Raw genomic sequence first — 23,404 nt, forward strand, 5'->3', positions numbered from 1 at the left:
TGGTGGAAGACAGGGTGGTGCTTAACTGACTGGAAGCATTATCTGCTGCAATCCAAACGACAGTTTTTTTTTCTTGTGCAATGGCAGCAGGCACAGTTTCAACGCGCCCAGGGCTACAGCCTCTGCGTGCACCATCCGCATCATGGCCATATCCCCGTCCCTTACTGCTTGCCTTCTTCATTTTAAATGTGATATATGCTTTAAAGTATGTTACACATACAGTAGCGTAGGATTTGGAAGTGTATGCGGAAAAAAAATGTAAAAAGGTATTTTGGATGTGAAAACGTCACACAGGAGATATCTCGCAGATAATGTCAATGCTGTCACCAGCGGCTAATAAAAAATTTCAGGGAATGTCACAGGTATTTTGCATGAGGAAGCGTTATACAGGAGAGGTACCACCGGTAATGTCACTGTCCAAAGCGTCTACGTAAAAAGTACACTGCATGTCATAGATAAAATTTTTAGGCGCACACTTTACACTGGAGATGTGGCACTGTTAATGTCACTGTCCGTAGTGGACACCGTGTATTGAAAAAGTACACTGGATGTCACAGATATTTTTTGGATGTGCACACTTTAAACTGGAGATGTGGCGCAGCTAATTATACTGTCCGCAGCAGACACCGTGTATTGAAAAAGTACACTGGATGTCACAGATATTTTTTGGATGTGTACACTTTACACAGATGATGTGGCACAGATAATTTAACTGCCCGCAGCGGACACTGTCTATGGAAAAACTACACTGGATTTCACAGATATTTTAGGGATGCGCACACTTTACACAGGAGATGTGGCGCGGATAATTTAACTGTCCGCAGCGGACACCGTCTACGGAAAAAGTACACTGGATGTCATTGATATTTTACGACTTGCGCACACTATACACAGGAGATGTGGCATGGAGAATTTAACTGTACGCAGCGGACACCGTCTTTGGAAAAAGTACACTGGATGTCACTGATATTTTAGGGATGCACAAACTTTACAGAGGATATGTTGTGCGGATAATTTAACTGTCCACAGTGGACACCATCTATTGAAGAAGTACACTGGATGTCACAGATATTTTTGGGATGCGCACACTTTACACAGGAAATGTGGCATGGATAATTTAACTGTCCGCAGTGGCCTATTAGACTCTATTTAGTGCAGGATGCGCTAAAAATATATATTGCTGCTGTCAACACAATAGTCCTTAAAAGGTCTTTTGGGTCTCTGAAAAGTTTTTCTAATAAGGCTGGGTTCACACGAGCGTGTCCGGATTAGTTCCGGATGCGTCCCGGTGTGTTGCGGCAAACCCGCGCGAGTAGGAATGCAATTGCAGTCAGTTTTGACTGCGATTGCGTTCCGATGTTCAGTTTTTATCGCGCGTGTGCAATGTGTTTTGCACGCGCGTGATAAAAAACCGACTGTGGTACCCAGACCCGAACTTCTTCACAGAAGTTCAGGTTTGGGTTCGGTGTTGTGTAGATGTTATTATTTTCCCTTATAACATGGTTATACGGGAAAATAATAGCATTCCGAATACAGAATGCATAGTAGGTGATCAATTGAGGGTTAAAAAATAAAAAAAATTAACTCACCTTCTCCTCTTGTTCGCGTAGTTCTCCCGGTCTTCAGTTCTTTAAAAAGATGAACTATGGGCTAAAGGACCTTTGGTGACGTCAGATCACATGCTCCAATGACATGGTCCATCACCGCGGTGATGTACCATGTGATTGGAGCATGTGATCTGACGTCACCAAAGGTCCTTTAGCCCATAGTTCATCTTTTTAAAGAACTGAAGACCGGGAGAACTACGCGAACAAGAGGAGAAGGTGAGTTAATTTTTTTTATTTTTTAACCCTCAATTGATCACCTACTATGCATTCTGTATTCGGAATGCTATTATTTTCCCTTATAACCATGTTATAAGGGAAAATAATACAGTGTATAGACTGTCACCTAGCAACCATGTGTGAAAATCGCACCGCATCCGCACTTGCTTGCGGATGCATGCGATTTTCACGCAACCCCATTCACTTCTATGGGGCCTGCGTTGCGTGAAAAACGCAGAATATAGAGCATGCTGCGATTTTCACGCAACGCATAAGTGATGCGTGAAAATCATCGCTCATCTGAACAGCCCCATTGAAATGAATGGGTCCAGATTCAGTGCGGGTGCAATGCGTTCACCTACCGCATTGCACCCGCGCGGAAATCTCGCCCGTGTGAACGCAGCCTAAAAGTCTTCAAATTTCACTCCCTACACGGTCTATTCCTTCCTATGCTCAGCTCTCCCTGACTAAGGCCTCATGCACACGACAGTATTTTTTCACGGTCTGCAAAACGGGGTTCCGTTGTTCCGTAATCCGTGTCTGTTTTTTTTTCCGTGTGTCTTCCTTGATTTTTGGAGGATCACCAGACAAGAAAAGAGAAAGATAAATCTAAGTCAAGTTTGCCTTGAAAATGATAGGAAAAAAACGGACACGGATCACGGACATGGATGACAATCTTGTGTGCCTCCGTGTTTTTTCACGGACCCATTGACTTGAATGGGTCCGTGAACCGTTGTCTGTCAAAAAAATAGGACAGGTTATATTTTTTTGACGGACTGGAAACACGGATCACGGACGCGGATTACAAACGGTGCATTCTCCGAGTTTTCCACGGACCCATTGAAAGTCAATGGGTCCGCAGAAAATCACGGAAAACGGAACAACTGACACGGATGCACACAACGGTCATGTGCATGAGGCTTTAGACTGAGCCGAACACGTGCCATTGGATGCTTTATAGCACCCGATGACGTGTTTCGGCCAGCCAATCACTGTAATGCCAGTAGCCAACATGACTACGGCATTACAGTGCGTGCCAGCACCTACCTGCAGGTTTATTGGCTGCGTAGCAGCCACGAAACGTGCGGGGAGGAGACTCGAGCATTGCACTCGAGCACATGCAGTACTCGGCCGAGAACCACCATGTGCCAAGCATCGAGATGCTGGAGCCGAACAGGTGTTCGGCCAAGCATGCTCGATCATAACTAGTATTAACTATTATATTCCCATAAAAAAAATGGCATCTAAAAAATTCACAGGTTCCCATAGCAAAATGAGGCCCATCAGTAACAATAATGAAAAGCATGGATAACAGTGCTATATATCAGCACAATAGTATATAACAGCACAAAAGTTTGTGCACCTGAGTGGGCCCCTCTACTTCCGGATCCCAAAGTCTCAGTTAGGCCTCATGCACACGACCGTATTTTGTTTCCGTGTCCGTTCCGTTTTTTTTTTTGCGGATAGGATGCGGACCCATTCATTTCAATGGGTCCGCAAAAAAACGCGGAGAGCACACCGCATCAGTATGTCCGTTCCGTTGCTCCGCCAAAAAAATAGTGCATGTCCTATTTTTTTCTAGTTTGCTGACAAGGATAGGCATTATTACAATGGATCTGCAAAAAAAAACGGATCCGCAAAAATCCTTATAGCTATGGTTGCACCCATGGTCAAGGGGAAGAAACAACACAATATTATGTGATCGGAAAAAAATGGAACTAAAAAAACCACAGCGCATAATGTGAGTGAGAATTCATAACTCCCTAGTGTGTTATATACCAATGGCCATAAAATATATGTAAAAATACAAAAATATTGAATCCGTCCAAAGGGATGAGGAAGGCGATAGATCAGCGCCTCTGAGTCCGCTCTGATATACAGTGTGGTTCCCAGCTAACATAACAGTAGAGCAATGTCCTGTCCGTATCACCGCAGAGCAAATCTTCTAAAATCATTGTAGAAAAATGAGCTCTTACTGTGTCTACGGCTTTGTACTCTTTTATCACTTGTCTCTTTCATTTGAAGTTAGTTCTTTAAGCGAAAATAAGTTGCTTTCAGTATGCAGGTGCGATGCTGATTTGAATTATGTTATCAATGTTCCTTGTGGCATTTAGCATCTTAGTATATTCCGGCCTTCTTGTCTTCCTGGAGGATTAGCTGCTGTTATCGAGATAAATAATTCTCTCTTCCACTCAGAGTCCTATTCTCCGCCGCCTGCCAACAGGTGTTGAAGAATATGTGATCAATATAATCAGCTTAGCGCAACAGTTTAAGGTTCTATTTGGTTTACAAAAAAATGTAAAACCAGAAGACGATTCCTCATTTTCAAGTGCTTTCATTTGTTGCTGTGGATGTAAATTTAATAATGTATTCCTAGTGGCATCCATTGGATTAGGAACCCAGAGCAATTACAGTTGTTGATCACATTGTTGTGAATAGGTTTTATACTTTCCAGCTCATATCAGTAAAGGTTTCAAATATTAAAAATTCTGCCTATTAGAGGAGTGCAATATAATCACTAAATTGTCCGCTGAGAATCAAGGCAGGGGAATATGCAGCACTTAACTGTTTGGAAGGATGAAATGAACCCATATCTAGCAATAATCAGATTTTCAGAGCTATACTTTACAATTGTGGACTGATGAACTCCACAGCAAACCCTGGATTTTCAAAAAGAGATAAGAAGCAATGTGGTAATTTACTGTTAATTTTTCTTTCTTTTTTTTTTTTGCACACAGACATCCCAGGGGTCAGTGTCAGTCACAGCAGTTTGGAGGTCCATGAAGGGGACAATGCCGTGGTCACCTGTAATGGTTCTGGGTCACCTCTACCGGATGTTGATTGGGCTGTTTCACACCTCCATTCGATTAGCACACATCAGGTGAGAATCCAAATGTACAGATCATATCTACAGATTATCAGCAAAAAGACTGAGAAAGAACCTATAGGGGGATATTTATTAAACCTTTTATGCCACTATTGTGGAGTTAAAAAGTCTCAAACTATGGAGCACACCATAGTTGCACCATTATTTGAGACTTTATGAGCTTCTCTGCACTTTTATGAAGTGGTGAGAAAAGGGAGGCTTAGCTGGGGGAGGCGTCACACACCGGATTTACTATAACTTGCACTAGAATCTGTGTAAGTTATAGATCATGTCTATGCCAGCTCCTGACTGCCATAGACTTGAGTTTCTATTGCATGGCGAGACAAAGATGAGACTATTAAGAGGCAGTTGTCTCCTAATAAATCAGGAGCATCCCACTTCAGCGCAGGGAATCACCAGTCTTGATGAATGTCCCCCATTGAGCTCAATCCAAAATCCTGCAAGGTGCCAGTAAGATAGTACAGATATTTGTAAGATTTTTAGACATAGTTACTGACTGGCATTTCACTGGGAATTGTGTTAATCAAAAGTCCATGGGGGAGATTTATGAAGACCGACGTGAGGTGCGATGGTCTTGATATCCCCTGTGCTGCAAAGAGGATGCACTCAATTTATGAAAGGGTGCAGGCCTTGTCATATATTAGGCTCATCCCTCTGAAGTCCGTACGCCGAAACTGAAATCTATGGCAGCTCATACCTTCCGTAGATTTCAGTCTTCATTCATGCCAGAAAACTGGTGCAAAAGAAGAAGAATGTGCTGAGAATGATGGCCCCACCCTCGCCACACACCTTTTTTGGAAAGTGGCAAAAGCAGCATATAAAGGGCTCTTGCAACTAATTTTTGCTTCAATGGAGATAAAAAATCTTGCAACTTTTTTTGGGGCAAAAAAACTGGCTTAGGGCTTATGACCATGAACGTAAGGGCTTCATGCCCATGTTGCGGATTGCAAACGGTGGGTCCCCAATATATGGGCACTAGCCGTGTGCCGTCTATGCTCTGGATGATGAGCCTTTGACTTGAATGGGTCGGCGATCTGCAAGATATGGCCAAAGATAGGACATGTCGGAAGCCCACAGAAACACTACAAAGCCTTCCATGGGCTTTTGGATACCTGCCTCTGCATCACAAAAGATAGGACATGTCTTTTCTTTTGCTGTATCTTGCAAATTGTCACAGAGCGCTTCACTGTGCCTGTGTTGCTGCATATGCTGGCTGCTTGTCCTCTTATGTACTTGCTGTAGGCTGCCCTCCTGTGTAGGCTGGTTACTTAGGGCTGCCTGCTGGCTGCAGTTTCCATGTTGAACCGCCTATGTATGTTTTCCCTCCCTGATTGTGTTCTGTGGTTCTGTTTTGGTGCCCGGATTGTTGTATGCCCTCACATTCTGGCAGCAGTGTTCCATGTATGCCAGTTGCCAGGGGCAACATCCGGTGCTTCTGCTTGTGTTCTGGTCCTGGCCTGATAGGGATAATTCTCCTGAATTGTGGGTGGGCCTGTTCCTGTGGTCAGTTCTGTTTAGTCTGTCAGTTTGTTACACTCTGCTGTGAGTATGTCAGTCCTGGTCCTGCTTGCTGGGTGTAGTCCCTTGTTGCTGACCCAAGGGGATTTCTCACTACACTTCGGTGTGGTATCGCCTAGTTCTGCATTTATGTCTCCTGTCTGATCCGTAACTGTTCTGTGATTATGTTATGCCTTGATGTTGCTATGCCCTGTGTGCATTAGCTTAGCAGAGCTTATCTGCGTCTGTTTCTGTTCATGTCAGTTTCTGTCCTTGTCTGTATCTGCTTGTTTTATGTCTGCCTTCAGAAGAGGGTCCCTGGCTTCCCCGGAGGGGGAATCGACATCCGTGTGGAGCTCTTCCTGGGTCCGCCTAGCTTCTACTGTGCTTGGGGTGCCAGCATCTGCTTCTGGTTCTGTTCTGTTCTAGGTTCCAGCGTCTGTTGTTCTTGGTTACCTGTGTATTCCTGATAGTTACCTTCGTAGGTATCTCAGTGCCTGCCTGTTCCTGCTGCCACTGACTTGGTTTATGCTCTGGAGTAGCCCCTGGTAACTATCATGGCTCAAGTCTATCCTCACCACGAGAGGCGCTAGTGAAGACCTGGTGTTGCTTAGTTACGCCCCTCCAGAGTATTGCCAGTCAGTGCCGCAGTGGGTTCACACCTATTGATCCTTGCAGTACTTTTTGGTTTCCTGGTTCTGTCATTTCCTTTTTTTACTTGCGCAATAAAGTCCTGTTTTACCTTGGTCTGTTTCGCCTGTGCCTGTTTTCCAGATGTCCCGGAGGCTTACCCAGGGTCCCCGGCACGTGACACATTTCACGCACCCATTCAAGTCAATGGGTTTGCATCTGCAGTGCTCACGCCCATATATTGCTGACCACTTTTTGCGGCCTGCAGCACGGGCACGGAGCCCTTACATTTATGGGCATGAGTACTTAGGGTGATAATGAATCTCCCCTCATGAGTTTAAGATGTGCTGAATTTATTAAGTGGTGCATTCTTCTGAATAAATTTGGCACATCATTTGGAGGTAAATGCACGAAAAAAATCTAATCTAAGCATCTTATGAACTGGTGTAGATTTGAGCTATAATTTATGCAGGTTTATTGGACAAAGACTATGTATGGTTGGACAGTGAATCCTTACAGGCTTGTATTAGACCCTCAGTGTGCCGATGTAAAGTGCCTAATATGTCTTAGAAGCTTGTAGAACACATTAACTCTATAACATAGCATGCTATGTGATGTGTCACAATAGTTTATCACACATTCCCATAAGAGAAAAAAAAAAAAAAACTTTAGTAACTCAATGTAAAATATGATGCACTACTTGTATATCCCATGTAGTAAAAACCTTTTATCATCATGTCTTAATGCTTTCTGTTCCATTTTTGTATCATTCCTACTAGAAGCACTGATTGGATTGTGTCATACTCTGTAGGGACACCCCCCTCCCAAGGTAACACTCAGTTGGACCTTTATTGCAGACTGCATTTATAACATATAGAAGTAATAATAGAGGAATGTCACAACGTAAAGTCATAAGAATAGCTGGACCAGTAATGGGAATGGTAGTATTTGCTAAAACTGACATGTCAGGAGAGGTGACAGGTTCTTCTCTTTAAATCGTGGCTTATACTTGTACTTAAACCACTGTGAACATGCTGCACCAATGATCTAAGCCCTTCTCAAGGACATGGTGACACGCACACCCCTTTTATGATTAACTTCAAATGGAGAAGTCAGGTTTTTATTAACTTTAATGTGAAATAAAAAGCTGAGTTTATCAGAAGATTTGATACAATTTTTTTTGCCAAACACATATGCGGCATACAGATAATATTGCAGAGTGCGGTTTAGCTGAACACTTGTGCAGTGAACTGGATGCTAATTTCCCATTTATATTTTATACGGGTGGAACCTCGTCCATCTCTTTTAGTTAAGTGCAGGCAAGAAGGTCAAGAGGCTTAGTATGACATTTATTCCGGGTCCGGCAGTACAGAGGAACAGTAAATGCAGTCATCTTGACTATTACTTGGAGCATGTCAGATATATCAGGCCAAACCTATCAGTTGTCTCTTTTCATTTCCTTTCTTCTTCCACTGAAAATCATCTTATACTGCTGTATTTTCTCAGTTGTGTCAAAACACGACCGTAATCCACATTTTATACTGTGAGGAGAATTGTGCGCTCTCTTTGAACTGAACGTTCTAAGATTCACAAATGTATGCACAGCAATTGACAAGTTCCATACAGATATCATTAAAACAACGTGTTAAATATTTCATCCAGAACTGCTCTATCACAGAGATTTGTATTCATCATCATACAGCAGATCATTCGCTGAAATCCCTTTCTAATGCCAGTGGCCATATCAGATATGATGGGCAGTCAAATCCATATACAGTATTGAAGTTTGATATTTTAAAGATAGTTTGGTCTTAGAGTCTCTAATGTGATGACTCTTACACGTAGTTCTCTTTTCTCCAAGAGTTGAGTCCAAGGATAATTATATGATCACGGAGATGCTCTGCATTTAGGATGCAATTCGGAATATCCTCATGAGGACAACGTGCATTGCAGACATTTCTAGCGATACAAGGTAAATGGCTGACATGTTACCTTGGCAACTGAAGACATCTGTGTTGGTCCCATGTTCATATGTGCCCGCATTGCTGAGAAAAATGAAGTTTTAATATATGCAAATGAGTCTGTAGGAGCAACGAGGCTAGGCTCTCTCTGCAACTGCCTCAGTCTCTACATTTTGATTGACAGGGCCAGGGAGTGAAAACATCACTGCCTGGTGTTGCGAATCACACTGGTGAGGGAGAGGCAGTTGCAGAGAAAGTGGAGCCTCTAGGTGTAACGGCAACGCCCCCATTGCTCCAACAGACTCATTTGCATATATCAAAACATCATTTTTCTCAGCAACGCGGGCGCATATGAACATGGGACCAACACAGATGCCTTCAGCTGCTGAGCACACATGTAACAGGTCAACCAGTTTCATAGGGACAGATCTTCTGACAGAAGGCCTTTAAAGGGATTGTCCATGATCCAGTGTTGCACGTGATCCTATCCATGAAGAAGTTGACATGCTGGGACCAGAATTCTAGGAAATCAGCCACAGGCCAGGCTGGTGCAGCAAGCTAAGCTCAGATATTTTCACAGTTCCTGCTGAGTGTGGGGAGATTTAAAATAAAATAATGTAAAATCACTTTAAGCATTGCATGGCTAAGAACCAAGTCTTGCCCTGAAATGTATAAGGACCCATTGCTAGAAATTATAATTTAACCAATTCTATTAAAGATTGTTTGAGTCTTCTCCTTAATACTGGATTTCAATCTTCTGTGGACTCAATAGTGTCTGTGCACCTTAGTGAACCTGTATAGTTATAGACATACAAGGCTTGTAAGATGGTCTTTTTATGCTACTGACTTGATAATCCAGTTTTTGCAGCTACAAGACAGCTTCACACAAACTCTTATGGCAATTGCTACTCATTTCCCAACCATATATTTTCGAGCTATCTTGTTTTGTGATATTTTTATATTGGGATAGCTTTCTATATTGGCTACATTATAGCGTTGTACATACAGTACATACAGTATAGTAAGTATAGTCAACACAATGGTAGTCAGGAACCAAATAAGGAACACTGAAATAGTCTTGTAAAGGGCTTCATGGAAAGAATCATACAGTATATTGTAATTAGATGTGAGCAAATTCATTCTTTAGTTTAGAATCCAAATTTGATCAGAATTTGGCCAAATTTTAATTCTGAATAAAAGGAGAAGGAGAGAGAGAGAAAGAGAGAAGGAAAGAGAAAACATAAAGATAAAGAGATTTTCTAGACATTCAGAGTACAATTCAGGGAGTTTTGATTTCTACCCGAATTGTAGAAATTAATTTGTGTCAATTAAGGATAATCTGACCCAAATTTTCTGAAATTCGCTCATCTCTAATCATGATTTATTCTAAGTGTCTATAGTTACAAATATAAGTGGTATTACTAGGACATAATAGTTATGGTTGTCAATATCTCTGTCTGCAGTCACTCAATAGGAGATTCCATTGTTTTCTTACAAAGAATGAAAACCAGTCCTGGCCATGTGATGAACATATACTGTAACCATACCAAGCCGCACAGCGGTATGTCCATCACATGTCCAGTTATTTATCTACTGGAAGTAAAGATGAAAACAGTTGGTACCTCTTTTATTGTCTTACAAAAGGTGCTGGAAAGAGCACATAAGGTAATAACTGATATTTCTACATAATGTTTGCAGACCTTGCGCTTCGTGTATAGAAAGAAGAGTAGGCAAAGGTCCGTAGTTGTAATATTTTCATGGGAGGCTAGAAAATGAAGGATCAGGCCGCTCTGCTTTTTCTTTGCAGTAGTTTTTATTCAAGAGACCATTGTTTCTTTGTTCCTGTTGTTCATATGACAAGGACTAATCAGTGCCAAAAGAATAGTCTGCTCATTCCGTTCTGTTCATTAAGGTAAAGTAAGGTAGATGTTTTCCATCACGGATGTTAGTAAGGTGTTCTCGGGTTTCCATTCTTCACTGAACATGCTGTAAGTCTTCATTTTAGAGATAACATCATCCTCCATTTTGTTTGTTTTAGTCTTTCTAGATAAAAAGCTAAATTCTAAAACACTAATTATTATATTTGAGAATATGCTCATTTTCAACAGTTTAAAGAAATTACAGATTTGAATAGCTCTATAATGTCTTCCACAATAGCAAACTTCGGAACCATTACAAAGAAAACACATTTTATTTTACTGATTGTATGAATTCTCCTCTATTGTTTATGTGGAAATTGCATTATAATTTGAATTTATTCTGACAATTATAGAGATAAAAATATAGTTAACATTGTAAAGGAAATAACTAGGTACAAAAAAGGCATTTGTAGAATTGAATTCTCGTCTTTCTGCTGAAATCTCCTTTGATGTCATAATGAAAGCAGCTTTTGTTCTTCCGTGCAGATAACTTCACAGCCATCTTTTTGCATTTGCTTTGTTCAATTTTTAACGGTTTTCTTGCATATTTCTTTTAATGCCTCCGTGACATGTTCGTGACGACTGCAGACTAATGTCAACTGGACCAACGTGCATTCCATTAACCTGACCCTAGTCAATGTCTCTGGAGAAGACAACGGCTCCAATGTAACCTGCATTGCAGAAAACATTGTGGGGATGACTAAGACTACTGTGTCACTCACTATCTACTGTAAGTTAAAGTGATAAAATCAATGTGGATATACCCTTTAAACTTTAGCAAGTCTAACATCGCTTTCCTACTGTAGCTTGGTGGATACTTCATTGCTTTTGTCAGTGTTCTGTGTGTGGCATGCACATAAAGATAAAGTACTGCACCTATATGACTCAATTCCTGCTTATTCTTAAAGAGCGCCTACTTTTAAAAAAAGTGGTGTAGAAGGCTATTAGATGTAGATGATCCAGAAGTGCATATTTTAGGATCCATTCTTCCCTCTGTATCAAATAGGTAAAAGTTGATGTTTCTTTCTATAACTGAGTATAACTTGCTGAGTGGGCAACTCTTAATGGTGTGAAGCTGGAAAAGGTTTTTTCTGCTCTACTTCTCCTCCTCCTCCTCCCCTCTCACAGCATGAGTCTCACATACAGGATGGTGCAGAGATACTGTAGCTGCTCCCCCTTCCTTTGTTTTCTTCTCCCTTTCTTATTTTACTGTAATACTGCAGACAGATTTTTTTTTGTAAGTGGAGGTTTGTGAATAGAGGTGAGCGAACCCGAACTGCAAAGTTCGGGTTCGTATCAAACTTTATGAGTTCGGGTACCCGGACCCGAAACCGGACTTTTTCACTGAAGTTCGGCTTCGGTGTTCGGGTGATTCTATTATTTTCCGTTATAACATGGTTATAACGGAAAATAATAGCATTCTTTAAACAGAATGCTAAATGAAATGTCTATTGAGGGGTTAAAAAAAATAATATCTCACCTCATCCATTTAAATTCGCAGCCAGTATCTTCTTTTCTTTAGGACCTGCGCAATCAAGTGGATGAGGTGAGTTTTTATTTTTTTTATTTTTAATCCCTCAATAGACATTTTATTTTATTTATGGGCCAACCCCTTTAAAGTAGACTTCACTAGGAGTAATGGGTACAGAATATGTCATATGCTCATTTCCAGTAAGATCATTGACAGCACCGATATACCAAAGTAGAAAAAACTGTAACAATGTTATGCAAACTAAAAATATTTAAACACTTTTAAATGCTCTTTACTACTTGAATCAATGGCACCAAAGCAGGAATGGACCTTAATTTCTCCATCTTCATGTGTAGATCCTCCCCGGATATTGAGTTTGAGAGAGCCAGTTGTTCATCTGGAGCACTGCATTGAATTTACTGTTCGTGGGAATCCTTACCCAGTCCTAACCTGGTTTCATAACAATCAGCCCCTACGACCAGTGGATTTCATACGTCAAGAGGTTTACAAGCAGGACACATTAATGGAAGGCTGTCTATTGTTTAATAAACCGACCCATTATTACAATGGAAACTATACACTGATTGCTAAAAATAAGTTTGGAATTGCAACCCAAACAGTTTACGCACATTTTTTGGAGCAGCCATATCCTGGTGAGTTTATATTTCTGTTTTATTTGACTCCATGTCTGTCCCTATTCTTTGTATACCCCTTAAAATCTACTACTAAACTAAGCTGCAATTAGGATTTTCTGAGATCAAAGAAGTCATGAAATGTATCTTAGTTCATAGTTAGAAAGCTGTTATATGCATAGGACCTGGGTTTAACCTGAGGTATAGTATTCTTTTCTTCTGGTTTTCAGATGTCTTCTTGCTGGCAAAGTATGTACAGATGATGCTGAAGGATTTATATCCATTCCATTGTCATCCTCCAAAATTTTAGGTTTTGCAAGTAGCATTGAACAAAAATACTAGCTAATCCAAATACAATCATGATCACTGAGGCTGTAGGCTGAAGGAGAGGTGAGGTCAGGGTTAGCATGAGAAATATGCATTTGTAATATCAGCGAATGCAGGAGGGTATCCAATGTTAATATAAGCAATCTATTTTCATGAAAACATTTTTTATGCACCTTAAATCAAATATAGTGCAGATAGCACCTTTAACCATGCCACTTCTCTGTGTATTCTTGATTTGCTGGTATAGCATTTAACTGTTTGTTTGTAATTAACATACATGGTTATCTCAACCTCAACTAATACTTTCAATTTGCATAAAATTTTACTACAGGTATAATTATCTATCTATCTATCTATCTATCTATCTATCTATCTATCTATCTATCATCTATCTATAATATATCAGTCTGTCTAATACATATCTATTTGTCTATCATCTATCTGTCTGAATCTATCTATCTATCTATCTATCTATCTATCTATCTATCTATCTATCCATCTATCTATCCATCCTATCAGATATCTATCTATCTATCTATCTATCTATCTATCTATCTATCTACTATCAGTATATCTATGTAATATCCTATAAAACAAATATGGATAGTGGCTATTGATACAGATTTCCACGCTTGATGTACATATAAACTAGTGCTCTTAGTCTTGTATTTACAATTAGTTCTGATTTACTAAATCTGCCATTTACTGTCCTTTTTGCAGAGAATACTGACTATTTTGTCTCAGGTACGTATTTGTCCTTACTGCTTTTTCAGTAAACTTCATGAGGCTGCTACATTAAGCATTAAGTTATTGAATATATTTGATGGGTTCAATCCTTTTTTCCCAAATGCCTAATAGATCATGTTGACAGGAATGCCAAATGGGTCTTGCCAGGGAATTCCTTTTACCCACCAACATATATTTGACCAAGAACTCTTAACTTTCTCTTGTTAATAGAACAGTAGTCTCCTGAGCCACAAATTAACAAGTTAAGGTCACAATAGAAAACTAACCAGCAGGATATTTCTCTGTAATAAGTTTGAGGATGTCCATATTTGATTATACGTGAATTCTATTAGAAAGGTTCTTAAACCTCTCTGGGCATAAGTACATTTATATTCAAAATAAGACGGGTCCCTAGACAGTGAAGTGCACTAGTGTGTCTGCTGGTATCCAATTATCTGAACCCTGAGATAAAAATAGTTGGTGGCCTTTTAAGCAAGCAGTGCATAAAGAGAATAATAATATATTGCTCATAGAATTATTCAACTCCTTTTGTTTCAGTAGCAGATCTTGGAATAAGTCCCACGCCTCCAATCAGCGTGACTCATAAACCAGAAGAGGACACTTTTGGCGTGAGTTACATTTTGATGTCTTAAGAAAACATAGGCTGAGTTTTTTAACATATTTCTCAACGCTACTGCCTTCTGTGCAGATAATAAACTGAATATAAAAGGATCTTTGAACAAATCCTGCTAATGATCATACAAGTTATGGTAATGTGAAATTTGCAAATCAAAAAACCCGTTGGTGTTCATTTTCATTGAGTGTATGCGAATTTGTATAGAAAAGTCCTTCTTAAAGCCTGAATTTACTTATCCATACCCTAATGGCTATGAAATACATTGTAAAGTACTGCAGGGAGCTTTTCCCTCATACACTTGCATGTTATCACAGTGTCCTTCTCCCCAACTGTCTGTGGCTTCCTGTACCTATGTATTAGACATGTGGTCACAGAGAACAACCTGTAAGGGATGCATTCAAAAAGTAGTAAGCTGGTGCCTGGTCATTGCGTACATTAGATACCAAATATTACCGATACATGGTGAAAGGTTAGGTTTTGCAATTTGGATTTCTAATGCAGTCTCACATACTATTATTGTAGCTAGAACAGCATGTAACAGACAGAAAATGGACCTGTTAGAATGATTCATTGAAATATCTTATTTTGAAACATATAGTTCTGAAAATGCTTCAATATATCAATAGCACTGGACTTTCTTAAAAGGCATCTGTCAGCAGATCTGTACCTATGAAACTGGCTGACCTGTTGCATGTGCGATCGGCAGCTGAAGGCATCTGTGTTGGTCCCATGTTCATATGGGCCCACATTTCTGAGAAAAATGATGTCTTAATATATGCAAATGAGTCTCTGGGAGCAACGGGGACGTGGCTGTTACACCTAGAGGCTCAGCTCTCTCTGTAACTTTTATGCCCTTTACACTTTGACAGGGCTAGGCAGTGAAAATGTCATCACACCTGGCCCTGACTTCTTCTAAAGTCAAAGTACAGAAGGGGCAGCAGTTGCAGAGAGAGCAGAGTCTCTAGGTGTAACGGCAAGGACAGAGATCTCCATGCCAGAAAAATAGAAGTTAAGGCATACGCTTGAGCATACGCTAGGTCTACATGGCAATCTTGGGTCGCCACAGATATGACCAAGGATCGTAGTGTATTAGGGCACCCATATAAATTAATGGGGTCACAGTGCAACTGGCATGTTTGCCAGGACTGCAACTCCAGTGAAAACTGCAGGATTCATAATTTTTAAAAAGAGATATTGACATGAAGAACATCACCAAGAATTCTTTAAAAATATTGTTAACATAAAAACATGATTTAAACAATAGGATATTTATTGAGGATTAATTCCCTTTAAATACCCTTTATGTACCAAGGAGGTGGCCGAGGGAAAGGGGTGCCTTGACACATACACACTTGTGATTTTGAACATTATCAGATTCACCAGGTTAGCAATATAAACCAACCATATCTAGCAGAAATTACTTCTACATACTGTTGACAGCATGTAGTAAGTCAGGCTTTTCTTTCCTGCACACAACACATATAATACAGGGAAGACTGTGCATCTGTAATTGGATCATGGCCATTAAATAAATTGCAATTAATCAACATTTTGGAGACAAACGTGGTGTAGATTTCCCATGTAAAGCATTACAATAATAGTAAGTATTAGGATTTTATAATTGTACCTAGTACACATTATAAACACATCACATCCCATGATCTAACTCCTCTGCATATATAGCCCATTTATCATCATTTCTGGAACCGGATCCTCCACCAAACACTCCACCGCACCCATGCACCCAGAAGCACCAGAGATATCGGCTGGTGACTGGCTCATGCAGCTTTATATCTACTCCCCTATTTTCCCAAGATGGCTGGACCATTGTACAAAACAAGCTCTTTTACGTTTTGAGTCACCCCTTATCTCCTCATGCATTGTAATGTAAGCTCTTGCGAGCAGGGCCCTCACTCCTCTTGTTCTAATTATTGACTTGTCTGTTGCTGGTATTTTGAACCCCTGCATAATATGTTGACGCTATATAAATAAAGATTATTATTATTATTATAAACCAATACACTCATGGAAAGTGCTTGAAGTTAGATGCAGTGAAGGCATTAATAGCATCAATTGATACTAACTATGTGTATCCACCATTCCTATATGACAGGTGCATATGAACAGGGTGATTTCTTGCATTTATCATTCCTTGTAGTAAGAGAAGGATGAGTGGTGAATTATGCTGTAAAGTGTGTGTCTTGAATGTTTTAGTAATTATCAGATTGTGGAGACCTCCAATCCTTAATGTATATGTGCATTTTATTTTCAGGTTTCCATAGCAGTTGGTCTTGCCGCTTTTGCATGTGTCCTCTTAGTGGTCCTGTTTATTGTCATCAACAAATATGGAAGACGCTCAAAATTTGGAATGAAAGGTAAGGAGAGCTGGAATATTTTATTTTCATGTCATCTATTCAACATTCACTTCAGTTTCGACTGGCTCCATTGCAGTATTTGTTTTTATTGCTTTCCTCTATACATGACCTGTTTCAATATGAACATTTTGCCTGTGTTTGTTCATACATATGATAAATATATCCCAAATTTATTGGCTTCATCTATCAAATGACTTGCTATGAAGCTCCACTGTAATGAAAATGCAACAATGTGCTAGATTAGGCATCTTGTGTGATATAATGGCAAGGAGGTAGTACTATTGACTTATAATGCTTTTGTGATCAGTTTGTATACTCTGCTTTTATTGTGCTGTTTTTATAGGGGGAAAAAACAGGATAGGTTACAGAATTTTAGTTACAGAATTTGTATTGTAAATGTAAATGGGAAAATATATCCAGATGACCTTATCTTTATGGTACCATGAAATTCTGATCTTGAAGGTTCTCCTAGTTAAACATCCTCTGCAGCATGCCACCCTCATTTACTGCATGAAGGGGTTTAATGAATTCTACAATTATTCCCCAGAAGAGAAGGAGAGCCTCAGAAATCTACTGTACATCAGCCTCCTAAAACTCAAGATGAAGACAATTTTGGTAGGGGAAGGAAGTTCTTAAACTAAGAAAAGGTTAAATATCATTTACACTGAAAAAAGTTACAATTTGTACAAAAAATATTGTAATCAGAACATAAATGATATTAAAGGGGTTGTAAAGCCAGTAATATTGATGACCTATCGTCAGGATAGGTAATTAATATCAGATCAGTTGACACCCAGGACCCTTGCGGTTCAGCTGTGAGACAAGGAGACGGCGTTCCCTGTGAGCATCGCTTCCTGGTCATTACACTGAGCATCGTTCTGTGGAACGGTGGCATAGTGTAATTACAAGTACTCACTCTATTCACTTGAATGGAGCGAGTATTTATATTACACTGCACTTCCGAGATGAAGTGCAGTGTAATTTAGAGAAAGCAGTGCTTGCGTGGAGCACCGCCTCCTCTTCAAACAGCTGATCGGCAGTCATGATGATAGGTCATCAATATTAATGGCTGGACAACCTTTTTAAATATCGTTGAGTATGAACAATTATAATAAACTCCCCTAAGGGAATGAATGTGAAATGGTTTACTTTTCACCTTACTCAACCAAATTTTGACTTCATTTAACCTCTATACTCATGCTCAGGACATGTGTCAAGAGCTGGTGGCACTGAGTAGGAAACAAATTACAGATAAGCACATCCTGTGTTCACTCTGGGATTTTGAGGTTTAAAAATTCTGCAGATTTAGCATTTTGCTAACTGGTGACATCTATATTAACTACTAGAGAATTATAGGTTATTTGTGTTATATCGTATGTCACAATATGCTGTATAAACTCCTGGTTGTAGTTATAGGAAATATAATCTTGTGTCTTTTAGTTCTCTGTCCATGTTAGAAGCTCCTACAGTTACTGTGTTATTCTGCACTAGGAATTTAGCACAAACTGTGAAACTTTCCCTCTGCTACAGAGGCTTGTGTTTGACCTCTAGAATATTCCTAAAAAAACAGCAGTTACAAAATATCTAATTTTATCAATTATCATGAAATAATACATAACAGGGATGTAGCTCCTTGTTAAGCTTCAGTGGAGTTTCTTGACTTGGCGGAATGCCACCATCATTGAATTTTCTTCCTCCCCTGCTTGGAGTTTCTTGTTAATATGGAGTAACAGATGCAATACTTCCCTTTTAAATCTTCTCCAAATTAGCTCTGAGGCGTCTAGCAGAGAAAAATGTGAGTTGACAGGACTCACTATTTATTATTAGAATAAAGTGAAGGAGCAAAATTGTAAAATCATGTCTGGTAAAACGGAAACAATAGGAATAAAAAAATAAACAAAGAATACATCTGTGCGCTTACTATAGCTCAATGCATCTCCATGGTAACAGACAACAGACAATTCTTGTGTAGTCTGATCATCCAGTCATACTGATGCTCTACTGCTGTCCATAAGTCCTTTGGTTCTTGCTAATATATCTTTACCAAAAAGAAGAGGACAGATGGATGCCAATATAACTAATATAAAGTGATTTCTCATCTAAGATATTAAGGCTTTAGACCATGTTTGGGTAAAATAAATGGCACCTAACCTTGGAAGGTAATATTTACTCATCGAGCTATATTTTCTTCCCAGTATCTAGCAGGCCGCTCTTTCAAGAAAAAATTCAGGTTGCTGAATCTTTGGGGTCAAATTTTTAAAGGATCTCTCATGGAAAAATAAAACATATTTTCTTTCATCTTTAATCAAAACCTAATATACTATATTGACTTAAGTTTAAGTGTGTGTGCTGTATAGAGATGTCCCGAACTATTCGCCGGCGAACAGTGCCCGGTGAACATAGCTTGTTCGCGTTCGCCGCGGCGGGCGAACATATACGATGTTCGGTCCGCCCCAATACATCATCATTGAGCAAACTTTGACCCTGAACCTCACAATCAGCAGACACATTCCAGCCAATCAGCATACCCTCCCTCCCAGACCCTCCCACCTCCTATCAAAAAGCAAGGACAGCATCCATCTTAGATTAATTCTGAAGCTGCAGTGTCACAAATTTGACAAAGTTGTAATTGCAATGCGATTAATACAGGTTATATTAATCGCATTGCAAATTCAACTTAGAGCTGGGTTCCTAATGGTTGTATTGCTAGAATATAACGAAGATTGAGAATATAGTGCTATATTGGTTATATTTGTCAATTCTAGCAATACAACCATTAGGAACTTAGCTATAAGTTGAATTCGCAATGCGATTAATGCAGGTTATATTAATCGCATTGCGAATTCAACTTACCACACTCTGCGTCAACTACGTAATTTTCCATGGGAGTTTTGCCATGGATCCTCCTCCAGCATGCCACAGTCCAGGTGTTAGTCCCCTTGAAACAACTTTTCCATCACTATTGTGGCCAGAAAGAGTCCCTGTGGGTTTTAAAATTCACCTGTCTATTGAAGTCTATGGCTGTTTGCCCGGTTCGCCTGTTTGCAGACATTCGCAGAAGTTCGCGTTCGCCATTCGCGAACGGAAAATTTTATATTCGCGACATCTCTAGTGCTGTATACATGTCCAGTAGTAGATAGATATTAAGTAGTAATGACCATTTCACAAATCTCACCCTCTCTTATAGTCTTATTGCCACTGTTGTCTTGATTATATGCTCATGACAACTGAGCTTTGTGGAGAAAATAGGAACTGTAAGGAGTCTGACACATATTTGCTGCTACTGTAAACTATTTGGTTCATATATATCTTTGTTATGCTTTTTTTGTAAAGAGGAGAAACCATCATGGAGGAGGAAAGTGTTTGTAGCAGGTTTAGACCATATATACAAATGTTTACTTGAGCTTCATGGGATGACATTTATACATTAGAGGAGACTATGGTCTGGCATTTCTACCTCTAGACATTTTCTATGATCGCCTCCACCTGCTTTGCTTATAATGCAGTTCCCAATGAAAGTCCTGCACTGGTTACAAATCATAAAATAATAGAACAAGCAATGATTGGGCTATCTTTAAGGGCATTATTGTAGCTGCTTGGGCAGCCCTTGGCATCATTAATGGCAACATTATTTTCTTTAATGATGTATCCACTTCCAAAACTCCAAGGGCTTTTAGTAAGTTGCAGAAAAATGGAATAAAGCAATATGATTTGATGCCTTTTTTTATATACATTATTGATACATAATTGTAATGTTGTAATACACAGAGCACAAATCCTTTAATTAAGCAGATGATTTACAATTGAAGTTTTAATTTTGGACTTCAACAGACTTGGCTACTCTATTAGCGAGTTCCTCTAAACTAGTTTGGACTGAGCTAATCCAATATCTAGATAATGAGTTTTACCTGGTCTCGGATGCACTGGACTGATTTAATATGTAGATAGTGAAATTCCCTCTGACTAAACTGGGGTGGACAAATGCAGATAATGAGTTTCTTCTTGACAGGACTGGAGTAACCTAATATGTAGATAAGTTTATCCTTTACTTGATTGAACCTGACTAATCTAATCTTAGAACTTTCTTAATTTAGGATTCTCATTATAAACTAATTATTCAAGCAAAACTATAGAAAATACTTATTTAGTAGTGTTTTTGTTGTACATAATCAATATATGCAACTTTCTGATACTCTACTTGTTTCTAATATACTGATATACTTGGTATTTCATATTTTCACCATTATAAGATCCCTGCTTGTTATCAGTAAATCAATTTCTGATTTGCATTGAGAGGTTTAAGATTCTGGGGGAGATTTAAAGGGAATGTGTAATCAGAAAATGACCTATTGTGTAAATAATTTTTTATATTTAACATATTTTAAAGAATTTTTTATGTTATTTTTAATTCTCCATGTCACTATCTATATTTAAACAAAAAACATAAATTACTAAAGTTTTCACAGTGACCACTAGGCCTAATAATAGGCATTACTTCTTGGTCTATACCAGGGATGGGCAAACTCTGCCCTCCAGTTGTTTTAAAACTACAAATGCCATCATGCCCTCCTGTAGGCTGAAAGCTGTAGGCAGACTGAGAATAATGGGATTTGTAGTTTTACAATAGCTGAAGGTTTGCCCATCCGTGGTCTATACAGATCACTTTTCTGTAGTTATATACCACCTCTGTGTACAGATAAGACAGGATTGTCACAATAGGTGATTGTCAGAGCTTATCTATTCTTTCATTGTACAATGACGTCTGCACAGGTCACAGAGCATGTCTAGAGAACTCTCCCATAGAAGTCAGTGAGGTCTCCTGCTGATGATTGTGTCTTTGGCCAATAGGGCTGCCGTAAAGCCATTTTTTAATGCTTTGTAAATGCTGTTAAGAACAGCTCAGGCAAGATGGATGCCCCCATAATCATGATCAGGAAAATCGAATAAAAAACATTTGTCATCAGAAAATAAAATCAGATTAGAAAAAAACATTAGCTGCTATTTGTTAGATAAAAATTGTGGTGACACATTTCCTTTAACAAGACACCCAATTTATGATGAGGCCTGGTCTAGTCATAAATTAGGTGTATCTTTAGGCAGTCCAGGCGCCTGAACAGAAATCTACGGCAGCTCTGAGCTGCCATAGATTTATGGCTTCATTTGTGTAAGAAAACTGGTGTAAAGGCAGATAAACTTTTCTGCCCTTAACATGACCCCTTTTGGAAAAGTGACTAGGGCAGAGTAAAAAGAGGCACTTGCAACTTTTTTTCCGCAAAAAGTCATATTTAAAAAGTTACAAACACACATGACTTTTTAAAGCCACTTTTCTGGCACAAGGGAAATGATAAATCTCTTTCTATGATTCTTTCTTACAAGGAATCATGTAGCTATATGAACAGCAAATTATCATGACCATAGACACACATAGGATAGATGTCTCATGATACAGTATCACAAACTACAATAAATAAATTAAAAAAAGAGAGTGAAACCTGGTTACCTTACACCACACTTATTTGAATCCATTGAAAAACAAAGGCTCAGATTTACTAATCCTAAAGATGTCAGGAAAATGTCTAGAAACCTTATGCCAAACTGTACCATTTTATTTTTTTTACAATTTTTTGTGCAGAACATTAGTAAATCTGGGCCAAAGTATATTAGAAAGTTGCATAACATACAATTAAATAACTAAATCTTCGTAAGATTGACAAATCCCTTTAAATCATTCGAAATGACCAAATATGTTGATTCATCACCATGACATTTGATCATTGTTAATGCACACACATGGTGTCAATGCCCTGGTTTGAGGGCTCAATTATCCTGGAATTTGAAATCTAAAGAATCATTTAAAGGGGTTGTGTCTTGAAACATATTCTATATTTTTCAAACCTAGGTCTGAATACTTAGTAATTGCATGTAATTAAAAATTTTGTCTAGCCAGCAAGCTATTCAATAAAATGTATCTGTACAGTGCCACCTGCTGTTTGTTCTTTACCTTATTTTTTTGTCTGTCTCACTGAGCTGGTCAAGCGTGCTCACTTTAAATCTTCAACTGCCACCAGCTAAATGTTCTGTTAGAAGCTGTGGCAGTCTTAGGGCTTATGCACACGACCGTATGTATTTTGCTGTCCGCAAAAAAACGGATCCGCAAAAAATACGGATGACGTCTGTGCGCATTCTGTATTTTGCGGAACGTAACAGCTGGCACCTAATAGAACATTACTATCCTTGTCCGTAATGCGGACAATAATAGGACATGTTCTATTTTTTTGCGGAACGGAAAAACGGAAATATGGACATACGGAAACGCAATGCACACGGAAAGAAAATATGTTCGTGTGTATGAGCCCTTAGGGAGAGTTCTGCAGCAGTGAGGACACACCCCCTGAGTTGCCAGGCTGAAAATAATCTAGCAGAGCAGTTGGAGCAATGAATGTGGAGATGTCTGGACCCATGTGTGATACAAGGCTGGTTCGAGCTTTTCTAGATTTGCATTTCCTAGCATAATCCCTT

General features: G+C 39.2%; 1 protein-coding gene across 4 annotated transcripts in view; it reads left to right on the forward strand.

Moving 5' to 3' along the window:
* Window positions 1-23,404, forward strand: part of NTRK3 (neurotrophic receptor tyrosine kinase 3) — an 897,882-nt gene that overhangs the window by 368,104 nt on the left and 506,374 nt on the right. For 3 of the 4 annotated variants that reach the window (XM_040414178.1, XM_040414180.1, XM_040414179.1), the window contains 6 exons: window positions 4,562-4,704; window positions 11,306-11,447; window positions 12,545-12,841; window positions 13,868-13,891; window positions 14,432-14,502; window positions 16,783-16,885. In XM_040414178.1, the coding sequence (XP_040270112.1) occupies window positions 4,562-4,704; window positions 11,306-11,447; window positions 12,545-12,841; window positions 13,868-13,891; window positions 14,432-14,502; window positions 16,783-16,885 (780 nt within the window). The remainder of the gene's footprint in view (window positions 1-4,561; window positions 4,705-11,305; window positions 11,448-12,544; window positions 12,842-13,867; window positions 13,892-14,431; window positions 14,503-16,782; window positions 16,886-23,404) is intronic. The other variant, XM_040414181.1, reaches the window with a different exon arrangement.

Source organism: Bufo bufo, chromosome 1 (genome assembly GCF_905171765.1).
Source record: "Bufo bufo chromosome 1, aBufBuf1.1, whole genome shotgun sequence".
Classification (NCBI taxonomy): Eukaryota; Metazoa; Chordata; class Amphibia; order Anura; family Bufonidae; genus Bufo; species Bufo bufo.